This window comes from Tinamus guttatus, unplaced genomic scaffold, assembly GCF_059628265.1.
Source record: "Tinamus guttatus ecotype Peru unplaced genomic scaffold, ASM5962826v1 Tinamus_guttatus_pri_ptg000327l, whole genome shotgun sequence".
NCBI lineage: Eukaryota > Metazoa > Chordata > Aves > Tinamiformes > Tinamidae > Tinamus > Tinamus guttatus.
Window position 1 is genome coordinate 10629408 of NW_028288861.1, and position 13750 is coordinate 10643157.

The window sequence follows — 13750 nt, forward strand, 5'->3', positions numbered from 1 at the left end:
TGTGTGCCTTAATTGTGGCAGAGTACTGTATTATAGTCGCAATGGATTATAAGAAGGTAAAATTCCTGAAGATGGATAATTGTTCATGAGTTAGTACAATACAGCTGGGAGAAAAAAAAAAAAAAAAAAAAAAGGCTTTTCTTCAGGATATAGTGGTTTTTGTTTGCGTTTTTTGTTGTTGTTGTTTGTTTGTTTTTTCATATCAATGGCATTTTCTTTTTTTTCCCCCTCTGAATTCTGGCTAGCAGCTTCCTTTAAGGTCTTGTATTCCCCAAAGATTCTCTGTATTTTCTATTTGAACCCAATTGTACCCTAATATGGTACAATAACTCTCCTTAAATTTGCTTTATTTAATTTATAATACATTAAAGTATCTTTAGTCTCTTAGCTAAGAAGGAGAAGATAGGTTTGGATGAACAAATAGTAACATCACTGGAGAATTTAACAGAAGACTCCTTATCCTTTCTTTTCAGCTAATATTTGCTCCGATTTTGGAAATGATTTACAAATATTGTGATTATTAGTTCTTATTATTTCAGTTATGCTGAGTCTAATGCTGAATGGGACCTTGCCAAGGGAATTTCAAAAGTAGACCTGACTAGGATGCATCAGTTACATCAAATGTTCTTCCTTTGTAAGGTTGTGCTAATCCCTGCACAATACCCCTTTCCAGCTCATGCTGTGTTGCTTCGGTGATTCCTAAATGTTTGGGAGATGGTTTCTATTAGAGCAAGTAGGCAATTCTTTGACTCTCTCCCCCAGATCTCCTTTGACTCCTTCAGAGGAATCATGGGCATCTTTTTCTTCCCCTTTCTGTATAAATTCTGCCCACCTATCCCACCTTCTGCCTTCTTTGCCCCTTTCACTCTCTGCTGCCTTCTGCAGCCTAGGGGCTGTTGTCATCTTCTCACTGGAACTGAAGCCAAGTTAGAAATACTTGGCTTGGCTGAAGCCAGCTGTCACCACGAAGAGGCACATGAATCTGGTACTTGACCACTCGGAGTCATTAATAAGTTTCTTTGCTTGGTGCACAAGCTGAAGGGATTTCTCCATGGTACTGCCAGACACCAGTGTTCTCTCAATATTTTTCTAGCCCAATTCTCCTATGAGTGAGTAATGAGTTAAGAACAAGAACTCTGAATTCTGATTAGCCTTGTGGCTTGAATGTGATCCCCAGTGTTCTTGTCATACACTTGTTTGTGGTTTTTGATTTTTCATATTGTACTTGCTTTGTGGGACTTAAATGAGCCCTCAGATGCTTCCTATCAGTATGAATAGGAGACGGCATGTAAAGTGCCTTTGACAGATTTACCACATTTCATAATGAGCCTAAAACGTATAAAAAGACAGGGTTAATAAAACAGCATTGGAGAAGCACATTCTGAAGGCAGTACGGTAACATATGTTGAAAGATCTGCCAAGAGGAATGATTAAAACATGACAAGTTGATGAAATCAAAAGCTGATTGTAGCTTGTCACTGCAGGGCCATAACATCTACAATATATTTATAAGACTGGAAAACAGATAAATATGGCTACATGGTATGAACACTCATATATGGACCCCTGTATTCACTAAGATATCAACCTGCACGCATTAAGTCACCAACAAATAGATGTACTTTGAAATTTGTACAAACACTCCCATCCTAATGCATGTGCCTCCATGCTGGATGATACGATATATAAATCAAAAATATAAATATTTTCACTACTTCTACAGTTTGACATCTATGGATTTCATGTTAGCCTTCCCACAGAAGTATGAGGCTGTGATTAACTTCCTTGTTCCCAACAGGTTGTTTGGCTGCACTGTAGTGCAGATGCGGCTCCTGAATTCTGTCCTGCAGGATAGAGGAGTGGAAGGGCATAAAGGAAAAAGAACCAAGTATTTATAGAGCCACTTCCAGAGGTGCTCTTCCCTGCCCAGGTTTTGTTTCTCAGGGCTGATCCAGGCTCTTATGCTGCAGTCAGTCAGTCTGTGTGAGCTGCATAGTCTTACCTTCAACAAATACCTCAAGTTACCTTATATGAGTGGTAGGTCATTGAGTGTTGGTGTTTCTGTCAGTTTGGCATTAAATGAGATGGAGATACGTATTTTTTTTTTATGAAGAAATGTAAGCTAACCAGTAGGATGCATAACTTGGCATCACTCAACACCAGTAGGTTTGAAAGGAGAAGGCAGAGTTTACTTGAGGCAGTATACGTAGAAAATAGTATATTCATGTAATTAGACAGGATGGTCTAATTCCCAGTTAGGATCCCACCGAAAGTCCTTCAGCTGTGGGAAAGAGGGGATAAAGAGTAAGAAACATTCTATTCTGTCTCTCTTTGTGCGGCATAAGTCACCTCTAAAATCATTCTGATGTATAAATATATGCTACAGAGGCAAAGGTAGTTTTCAGTTAGCTGAGGTACTTTCTTTTGGTCATACATCAGATAAAGAAAATACTGACATAAGTGAGGAAAACTTTTTGATCAGTGCAGACCAGTGGAACAAAGCTGGGTATTATATTGCTGCAGGCTGTTAGTTGAATTAGTATAGCATTCTTCCTATATCCTTTTGAATCAAACTAGATGTCCATTATGTCCATTCTGTGGGTGAATACCAAATATATCAGGAGAAAATTTGCCATAATGGTCCTAATGAATATGCTGTCCAAAAGTCCTGGTTTTGGGATAGTTTCCATTCTGTCTTCCCAAAGCCTAGTAATTTATCTAATGAACTTTTTGAGTTGGACAGCAGCCAAGTGACTGATACTTCAGCAGATCATAGTGGATGTACCATGGCAACAACAAAAATTTGCACAAAAATTATCCTCCTAAAATGTTACCTTACTCTCAGACTTAGTTTGCACTCTGAAATATGAGGCTGCCTGAGTTGTGAGTGTTTGTAGCATGTCTACACTCATTACATTTGTATTGCTGCAAAGGAGAACAAATGTCGTCTTTTTCCCTTCATTAATTTATCCAGGGAGACATGATCATGTGGAAATACTCCCACTCTCTCTCCATCAGGAATTTGATAAAATTTTCTCTGTCATATTTGTAAGCACATTTCAGCCAAATTTTCAAACAAAACAGAGCAACATCCAGGCTGTTATGTGGCATCACAACTTTTTCTCATTTTTTTTGATTCTTTTGTTAATGATCTTGATCCTTAATCTCAGTTCTTTACTCTTAGCTTTAGTCCTACAGGCTAGGATACCTTGGAAGTGAAATTTCTGCAGCACAAAGTGAATGCTTACAAAAAGTGATGCTGACCTTTGGTAGTGGGAGCCTAGCAGGCAGTGTAATGCCAAAAGTGATGAGCTTTGCATTTCTGCAGTACTAGGCTTGGTCTAAACCAGAATGATGATTTAAAGTATGCCAAAATGTTGTGTCTATAGGGCACTGATAATATCTCTTTGTAGTTATTTTCACATTTCTCATATCTTATGTAAGGCCGTTGTACTGAAAGGGCCTTCCCGAAGCGTTGGGATAATTTTCCTGTGCTAACTACAGGTCTTTGAGTCCTGTGTATATATGTCTGTGTGTATGTATGTATATTTTCGAGAGAGAGAGAGAGAGTGTCCGTGAGATGCTCTATAGTACAAAACAGCATTCACAAAGGAGTCCAAGGCATGTATTCCTTTCCTTGTATCTCTTTAATATGTAGCATTCTTCCTAAACCCATCATCATGCTATTTTCCAGGAAGAATAGCTACATACCAAGAGATGGGTATGACAGGTTGGTCTTGCTGACAGTTCAGGCTGTATGGTTGCTGCTCATGTAAGCATGGTTATCCTAACTGTCGGAATATCCCACTGTTATGAGCTGCTCTCCTTTCTTTGTGTCCGCTGGTCCGTGGTTGCATGAATGCCCAAATAACACGCATATGCAGCATCATCAAAAATTTCTGATAGTTTCCCTTTGCTGGAGTAAGATGAATTATTATTGGTTCAGTCATCTGATGATATATCTAACATAGCTCTATAACATAGCACTGAGAAAGCTGCAGGAATATTTCTCAGATGGAGAATTGGGCTAAATATGTTGCTGAACAGCAGGAAGGCTGCTAGACAGCACAGCGCAGTGAATTCCCAGGCATTGATACTGTTACATATTTCTCTCCTGGGTTAGTTTTGCTTCAGTTTTCCTGGTCAAATGGAGTTGTTACCATATATTCCCTTTCCTCCCTTCCTCCCTATCACCTCCCTCTGTTCCTCTGTCTGTCTTTTTCTCATATGCACATACGCAGACAGAAAGAGCAAACAAACATCTGGCCGGAGGGATCAGAGGCTTGAACAACAACTTTTTGCTTTTCTGATCTTATTGCCTGCAGAAAGAACAGTGCCAGCTGTAATCCCAGGATGGCACAGCTGACATGCAGTGACAGAAGGGGCTCAGGCATCCACATCAGCCTTTTCTCTGTTCACTAAAAGGCACGGGAGAACACCAAGTCATTGAAATGCAGCAATTCCACTGAAGACCAAAGCAGAGCAACTGCATGAAAGGAGTGTCAGAAATGAGAGTCTAATCATAGAATTGGAAGCCAGTTGCTGAATTCTGGTTTCAGCTTTATAGATGCCATTCTCTTTACTACTCTGGGACTCAGTTTCCACATCAGTAAAGTGGCATAAACCTCCAGCTTACATTACTGTCAGGGACTTGATAGGAAGTGCTTCTCTGTAAAATTCTCCTTTAATCAATTTCTTTCCATAGTGCTTACCCTATGGAATTTTTCCCCTTCCATGGGATTTTTACCTTTCTATTATTTGTAGCTGCTTAGCTTTCTGATCCTCGTGGGTGGTATTTGACTAAATGCTTTATGTGCATTACATTACTGAGGGAGCAGCCTAACCATACTCAGTACTGTATTCATGGGAAGGGACCATAGATATTTTCTCCTTTTATTCTGTGGTCAGCTCCCTGTATTTTCTTCCTTGAAAATATGTGTACAGGGCAATAAGATTCAGAAATATCCCAAGGTGGATCCAGACCAACTCCCTCAATGGCAGTACTGGCACAGAGGTTGCAAGTCCTGTTGGAGCTGAGCTGTTTCCCCCATATCCCAGCAGTGTTCCCACCAGGACCTTCCAGCAGGGAGCTTTGGTTTTGGTGCGATGCCCGATGAGCACAGAGTCCAACCGAGCCTTTTCTCAGCTCAGAATGCAGTGCACCAAGAGGTTCTGCATGAAGTGGATGTTATTCTGATCTCCATTCCATATTTCTTCCTGCAGAATGAATTTTATTTTTGTTTAAAATGGAAAGATCAATATATGTTTCAGTTGTTCTTTAATAGTCTTTCCAGTCTTGGCTGACAGCTAGTGGACTCAATGTGGGCTTAATACTGGCAAAAGCCAGTAATTTATACATTACTTATAAAATATTCCAAAGATCCTACAGTGGGAAACATCTGTAAAAAGGTTGAAATGGCAGCTGCCTCTTGACACTGCACGCTAGTTTACATTCAAGGACAACTAAAGCCAGCTGCTTTTATCTCATGTGCATTAGCTAGAGCTTTTTTTAGGACTGAAATGATTCAGTACAATCTGCTCATATTAAATTAGGCCCAAAACTAACTTTCACACAAGACTATTTTTCTTCTTCTTTTATTTTTTTGGAAAAGTCTGAGTAACCTTTGTCCACCGTTTTCATGTTGTTTGTTTCTATTAGCACTTCTAGATTAGATTATTTGGGCAAGGCACTCATTTTCTCTGTAATCCAGACAGGATTCAAAGATGAATTTAAGAGAGGATGTAATGTAACTGATACTGTTCTAAGACTTCTCCACGTCTTCTGGAGCCCTATTAATGTTGCACTGATCCATGTTAACTGCACGCTGCAGTAATTTCAACTCTAATCTAAGTTTGTCCTCTGAGTTTCCTAGTGTTTTGGACCTAAATGATGCTTTGATTTGGATCTGGGATGTGCATTTCTTAAGGATCAGATTTCAGCATACTGAATCTGACTAGCTGAAGGAGAGAGATGGCGCATCCAGAAAAGTAACTTACGGAGAAAATAAGATCAAATGTAGATGGGTAGCAATAGAGAAGTTTTGGCCAAGACAGTCGAAATGCAGGAGCAGCTTCAGTTAACTGTTCGGGGGGTGCCTTTTTCTGTTGTCGTCTTGCCTGATAATTCTCTCTCCTCATTTTAGTGCTTATGCTCCCAGGACCTTGTTGTCTTTTGTGGTGAGGGCAATGAGCTGAGAAGAGTTGCATGTAAAGGTCAGATTTTAGCTCCGCTCATAATGAGATGAATGAAAGGAAAGGTGCAGCTCTCTGCAAACAGTGGTGGGGCAAACGAAGGTAAAGTCAAGGGCATCCAGGAGCAAGGGATTAGAGAGGACAAGAAAGAAAATGGAAAACTGAGTAGCAAAAGGTGCCGTTTTTTTGAACAGAGAAGGCAAAAGGGAAAAACATCATATCTAAGTGCCAAAGCAAACATAAACCTCTATTCTTCAGGCTATTCAGTTAAAGCAAATGACAAATTTTCATTAATTTTAATAGCACATTTGTACTTTCTGCAAATGTTTTATAAAAGCCTGTAAGAGTAAAAATATTTTTCATATATTGATTTTTAATGCAAAAATTCCCTATGATATTTAACACAAACTGCAGTATGGTCTGTAGTAAGGCAGCAACCTCAAGTTATCCATAAAGAGGTTTCATTCTAATACTGGCTGTAGTGTTATTCCATCCTGATTTATGCAATAGGGAAGGTTTTTGTCAAAATGCAGACTTTACTAATAGGTTTATTTCAGTTTTCTTGCTGAATACAAAGAATGAACAAATAATGGTGGCACTTCATAGTGTTCAGAAGAAAATATGTTCCTGATGAAAAGTGAAAGTGGGACAATTCAGTATACTCTTAAGTGCAGCTGTCTGCAGACAAAAACGGTTTGATAGATTGAGTGTGCTTATCAGAAACATACATCGGAATCCTTGTGCATTGGAGTATTTGTGTCCTTTATTAGGTACTGGTTAAAAAACAAAACAAAAGCAAGCTGGGTTTTCCAGGGACCATTCCAGTGGTTTTTTTCCAGGGCAGAGGATCAGCTCTAGAGGAATTTGAGGGCTGAGAAGACCTGAGTCGGTTTGTGCTAGCAGAAGATTTAGCTGTCCAAGTCAACTTTGCAGGCTGTAGCAGCCTAACATGCCCCTCTCCCATGCCGATATCCCTTCATTGTATGTAAATCTTAGTGAGATGATAAACATGCTTCAAAACTTGGAGGGAGCTGCTATTAAGGCCCCTGGATGAACTGAGCTATCAAGCACTGCCTCCCTAGTTACCCTTCTTCTACTGAAATTCACTGACATTAAAGGGAAAGAAGATGGAACCAGTTTAACCTTGAGCTTTAGTCTCAGAAAGCTTTCTTAAATCGTTAGTATCACCACCATATAGCCTTTCATCTAATAGCTTCATTAGATAAAACATCTCTTGCTTTTTAAAGACTTACAAACAATGAGGGAAATTTTGCTGTTGTCTCTAAAGAAAACTGCCTTTGGCATTAATTTAGGACAGATGAATATTTTCTTATGATATTCTCATTAGCATCTTCACAGCCGCCACTTCATCTTGTATTCGTATTCCACACGGATGTGAGCGCTTCCTTTGTGCCTGGTGCATTTGGCTGGATCCACTCAGCCATTCTCTTTCACACTAAAGCAGCCACTGTAAATCATCGTGATTGGTGGCTGGGCCATCAATTTGTCAGGGCTTGAATTGCTCTTTTACTTTCTTTGGCTTAAGAAAGTACTTTGTTTTAGAAACGGGCTTAATGTAATAAAGCTTGTTTGTTTTCTCAAAGGAATCATGAGAGGAAAAGCAGAACATCATCCAACGCTGAAGGGTTTTGGAAGAAAATTCTGCTTTGCCCATGAGTAAATTTAAATTGTCTCCCTCCGGGCTGTTGCACTGAGTATCAAAAGCATTTCCTGTGGGAACTGCTAATGGTGATTAGCACAAGCAAATTTTGTTGATTTTTCCCGTTTTGGTATGATTTAAATTGAAGATTATCACAACCTAAAGCTAGGATAGAATTTGATCTATTTATCCACACAATCCATGGTGCACGGATACACTCAGGGCTTCAGAGACAAGACAGAAGCCTGGCAACAGCTTGTATTTAACCAGCAGGCTCTGATTTTTACAATTTAGCTGCCAGCTTTTAAGGATGGGGAATGGACAAACAAAAAATAGATTTCTCTACAAATTGCTTAGTTTTCAAGAATGCTTGTGCTATTTGAAATGTTGTGAATATTCGGGTTTCCTGAGATCCAGAGGATTTTGAAGTCTTGCCATGGGTCTCCTTAAGGACATAACACCCGAGGTACTTGCTGTTTTATTGGAAAAACAGAGGTCATATCTGTATCTACTTAGGAGATCCAGGAGGACTTTTGTTGATTGTGCTTATGATTACTATGTGGAATTAAAGATTTTAAAGATTAAATTTTATTCCAGTCTTCAAGGAACGGGAAATTATTGTGCATGAGAAAGGAGAAAAACCAGGCGAAGGGATGTACCTCCGTGAGTTAGTTCTTTAAATGTAATTAAGTAAAAAACACTGTGAAGTATATTGATACATTAGAGTTTATTGTGCAGATTCCCTGCGTGTGCAGGGGGGTTGGACTAGATGACCTCTAGAGGTCCCTTACAACCTTAAGCATTCTACGATTCTATGATTCTATGATTAAAAAAATATATATAGGTCCTGTTGAAAGTAGTATCATGTAAGCTGCTAGAATTTCCTGGAGAAAAAAAAATAGTAAATCACAAGTAGCAAAACTAATCAACAGAACTCTATTTTGACAGATTATATCCTGCAGATCTTTGAGACCCACCTTGATTCTGAATGTGTCAGAACTATAGGCTTAAGATGTATTTTTTAAAGTGCATTAAAATGCCTCCTTTTATCTTGTGTATTCTTTTCTGAAGTACAGTCTTGAATGAGAGCTGGACTCAAAGAGAAAAAAGGGGGGCTGAATGATCTGAATAAAAGGCTGGTTTGTTCTTGGAGGGGTTGAAAAACGTCTGTTATCACTGAACTTTAGAAAGGCATGGCACTGAAGTCACATAAAGAATGTTAATGGCCATTTCTGTGTATGCAGATGGACAAGAATTGCCCTAATGACATCAGGCGCTGATGTTAGGGGGCCAGTAGGCTTACTTCTTGTTGATTTTTCTCACTTTGTGTTGCAAACCATGATATTTCTTTTTCTGAACTCTCATATCAAATGCTGTGTTTATTTTTAAAAGCGCAACTCAATGTCAATAGTAATCGAATAATTGTGTGTGTTTCATGGTATTTGCTGAATATTCCAAGCTTTTAACAAGGGAAAACTTGTTTTTTTAACTCAGTATTGTAAATGGAGTATATCAAGGAACACATTCTCATGCGCATGTTTTAAAAATCATTCTTACTAATGTCTGAAATAAAATTTAAAAACAAAACAAATATTAGATCAGATATAAATGTTGTAATTTAAACCTGCTTGGATTTTCTAATGTCCTTCAGTTTTTTATAGCTTTTAAAGGTATGATTTTATACGTATTTTAATCTTGATGAATATATATGCTAAATAATAACAATCATAAAATTAAATTAAACCTGATTCTTTAAAAAGTCATTAAAGATGTGGTGGGGAATAGTTGTCATTTCTGGTTTTCTTGAAGGTCTAGGACTGTAGTATAAGAAATCCATTTTTTTTTTCTTGTCATATATTTACTTCTTGTCCCTTGTCCCTTTTCCTTTTTACCTTAGTCTTGCTGGCCCGTTCTTGTGAAATGTTCTACTTTTAAGAAATTTCAATTTACTAACTTCTTTCCCTTCCACAGTCAGCCTTCCAAGAATTGAGGAAGAAGCACTTCCATGTCAGCTACAGGGCTGACTCTTATGTCCTTTGAATCCTTCTTTATTCTGAAAAAGATCCCATTGCCTTCAGTAGAAAGTTACTTACATGCATACGTAGCCAGTGGAATTTTTGTTTCAATTGAAGTGTATTACAAAATTTATTTGGCCTTATGTGAATATATTTTTCCCCAATACTGTCGAGGTTTCAGTATGTCCTCATCTAGCAGAAGTCCAAGCTCAAATCATGCACTATAAAGTGATGACTAATGCCCATTCCTACTGAATCCATAACTTCCTATTCCCTGTGCAATACCGCTGTAGTAGCAGTCTCTCCATATGTGTTCAGATTGGCTTTGACAGGGAAATTTCAGAGTTCACAGAAAAATTTAGAAGTCTGAAGTCCCATTGAAACACTCTTAAGTGTCTTTCAGAACCTTATACTCATTTCTTACACAGAAATTAATATCCATGCTGCAGCAAACCAAAAATATTCTAAGACAAATGAATGATTCCTGTGGATGCATTTACTAGGTCTAGCTGATTAGGTGAAGGAGAGACTGGATGAGTATGTTGAAAGAAGGCTGAATGGATAAGCAGAATGCCCTGCTGATTGGTCAGAAGAAATAAATTACTTTCAGGGCAAGTCACCAGGAAATCTCTTTCTCTGTCCTGGTGTCCTCGAAAAGCAGGATACTAAGATATCCAGAAAAGGAACTTACCTTTTAGCATAAGAGCAACTGACCTGCATGATTCAAATGACCTCTGCCCACATTAGTCATCAGTTGTTTATTAATAGAAAGGCCAAACATACTTGTTCTGTTGGTATTACTGTCTCTTTAGCTATATCTTTTTTTTTTTTTTTTTTTTTTTTTTTTTTGGTCACGTTACCTGAACTCGCATTTATCAAGTATTTTCTCAGATCCTGTACTGAGCATGGTTCAGGTTTAAGGTTTAGGAATCTGTGTTCACAGAAGACAGAACTGACTTTTTGAACTTTATGTTGGTGCCGATATGAATGATGAGAGCTGGGAATCTGCTCACAGGTAACTCGATCTCTTTGAGTGACTCCGAGCCACCACAGTACATTGTTTAATGTTGTTTGATGCATGACTGACAATGCATCGCATTTCAGATGCTTTATCTTATCCTTCTAGTTTATCAGAGTAATCAATTGTAGGTGGCAGGTTTCTGAAGCTGGGACAGAGAAAGCACTACATTGGTATGTCAGCTAGTGCTTGATTAGATCTTTCCATAATAGAAAATAGCAGTTTTCCAGGGTGGATTTGTTTTGCCCATGGCCCCTAATAAGCAGCAGGGCTTATGAATGTTCATGGTCTGAATTGGAGATATTAATTATTGGAGATATCAGTTGTTATTTGCCTTACATTCGAATTTAAAGAAACTTACGAGTTTTACAAATACCCTTTAACGTTGGGTCTGTGCTGTATTAAATATGAGTGCATATGAGATTATTGCTAGGCTATCACAATAGTCCCTCCTGAGTGTTCCAGAAGGTTGGGAGTAACAAGATAATCCTAGAGAGGATAGCTGTTGGCAGCAGGTACTTTGTGCAGGCTGGCAGCATTTCTGAGCAATAATCCCACAGTAAATATTATCAAGCACATGATGGCATTGCTTGCATTATGGAAGTGCCTGCTCTTGATTGGGTGGAGCATCTTGCCAGCTATTAATTATATATATTTTTTTTCTTGATGTGTCTTTACATTGAAGTTTCCAGCATCAGTTTTAGGAAAGTCAAATAAATATGAAGGCACCATTAGCTTATCAAAATGTGAGGTTTTAAAGGAAGCATGGCAAATCATGCCAAGAAGTTGCTGACTCTTCAACAGTCATTTATTTGAAGAACGTATTGGAGCACTTTAAAGGACTTCTGTTTATGATAGGATTCCTTCAGTAAGTTAGTGGCCTACTTTAGTTTGCTATAATATTATGGAAAGATTTTTAAAGATACACTCTTTATGTCTACCTGACTGAACAGTTTTTATAAAAATAATATAAAAGCTAGAATGAATTAGAAAGTGACTGTAATTGAAGGAAACAAAAGCATAACCATGACGCAGTGCTATTGTTTTGAACGCAGTCTAGCTGAGGTGCCTCTTTCTACCAGAGGCTGGCCCAGCCCATCTGGTCTGCGTCTGAATTGCTTCAGTGTTCAGGAGACTGGAGAAAGAGTGTGTAGGAATCCTATTCCCATCATATCCTGCACTGTGTGAGTGATAGGGGCTTTTTTCCAAATTGCCCTTTGCTGGGTAGTTCTGTTATCCGTCAACATGGAACAATTGAACTGCACTTGCCAGAATTGACCTTTTGGGCACAGTTTTGCCTCTCTCTAAGTTAATTCTAAGCTTCTGCTTTCCTCTGGCAATAGGCCCAAGACTTTGGTAACCAGACACAAGCCTGCACTATCTCTAATTAACAGCTCTTTCTCCTTTTAAATTTTCTTTTCCATGTTTTTCTGTCTTTGCGCACTCCTAGAGTTTTCTTTAACTTTTTATCATATCCCTTCAGCATCAGATGCTTAAAATTTCTTCCATTCTTTTTCTTTATTTTTGTCCACTGGCTTTCTTGTCCTAAATATGTATCTTCTACCTCAAAAGTTTTATCAAAATACTACTGTCTGTTTATTTGTGCAATTGCCACACAGTTCTGTGTCTTTCTTGCCGTCAGATCTGGAATCTGATCAGAATATTTTAATTCACGTCACAGACTTAACCCAAGATCTCATATCCCAGACAAATTATACATGGCTTTTAACCAGTCTGGATAAACAAATGCTCAGAGCGTAAAAAAGAAATGTCTTTTTAATTTAACTTCTTTGACCTTCCAGAATCTCAGGCAATTGTGTACATAACTATTCTCCACCTTTTAAAGATAAATCTCTCTCTTTTCATATATATTTGCGTGTACACACACAATCATTTATTTATAGCTAAATAAGGTCATAAAAATCTAGGATGTTTTAACTATTTCATTGACTTTTCAGATTGTTTTTAAGCTGTTTTTTAAACTTTAAAGGCAACACTGATAGTGAACGGTTCCAAATGGTAAAACAGAAAATCCCCTTCAAATATAACCGGCCTGTAGAGGAGTGGCTGCAGGAAAAAGGTAACAGTCATTAAAACTTTCATTTTAAACCCATTTGACTCTAAACCCTCATTTTTAAAGCCTGCAAATAAATGTTTCTTAAATGATAATCGCCTGCTGCATAAATGACTGTTTTAATTTTCATTATAATTTGTGTCAGCTTCCACCTGCCATATGTTGATAAATCATGCTATAATACATTGCTATTAAAACGCAGTTAAAGGGACGAAATTGTAAGCTTGCTATCATAGTAATGATAAACAAGCAAGCCAAAATTCAGGAGCCGTTTAAAAAAAAAAGAAAAGAAAAAAGGAAGAACAGACAAGAGCAAAAACATGTATTATGGCAATATAACCACTGCATGATCTTCCTATTTTGATTTGTTTTAAAAATACATTTATATCTTTACTTTCAAAGTTGTTTTTTTTTCCCAATTTTTTTCAAACCTGTTTACTAAACCACTTCCTGTAAGTTTCTTTTTTCTCGTTACTGTGATTAGCCATTATGGCTATGTGTTTGCTAATTATGCTAACATGATTAAACAATTTTAAAAAATGTTCTAAGGAAAACATTTTTTAACATTTAAACAATAGAGGAGGAGACAGAGAAAGATGATTGTTCTGATATGGTTTTACTATTTCTTGAATACAATATTGCTACTAAAATTATATATTTTTCTAAGTTATGGGTCAACTCGTTCCCTAAGTTAGTCTCAGGCAGCGCTATTAATTTTTGTGGGCTTGCCTGGAGTAATTGTTTTCAGTTCAGCAAAACAATTATAAACATGTTTAAATCCAGCTGGCTTG

General features: G+C 37.8%; 1 protein-coding gene across 15 annotated transcripts in view; it reads left to right on the forward strand.

Annotated features, from left to right (window-relative positions):
* NRXN3 (neurexin 3) overlaps positions 1-13750 on the forward strand; it is a 901920-nt gene that overhangs the window by 771014 nt on the left and 117156 nt on the right. For 9 of the 15 annotated variants that reach the window (XM_088529330.1, XM_088529323.1, XM_088529324.1 and 6 more), the window contains one exon: positions 12876-12965. The exons of the other annotated variants lie outside the window; for them this stretch is intronic. In XM_088529330.1, coding sequence (XP_088385456.1) covers positions 12876-12965 — 90 coding nt within the window. The remainder of the gene's footprint in view (positions 1-12875; positions 12966-13750) is intronic. 15 annotated transcript variants of the gene reach the window in all.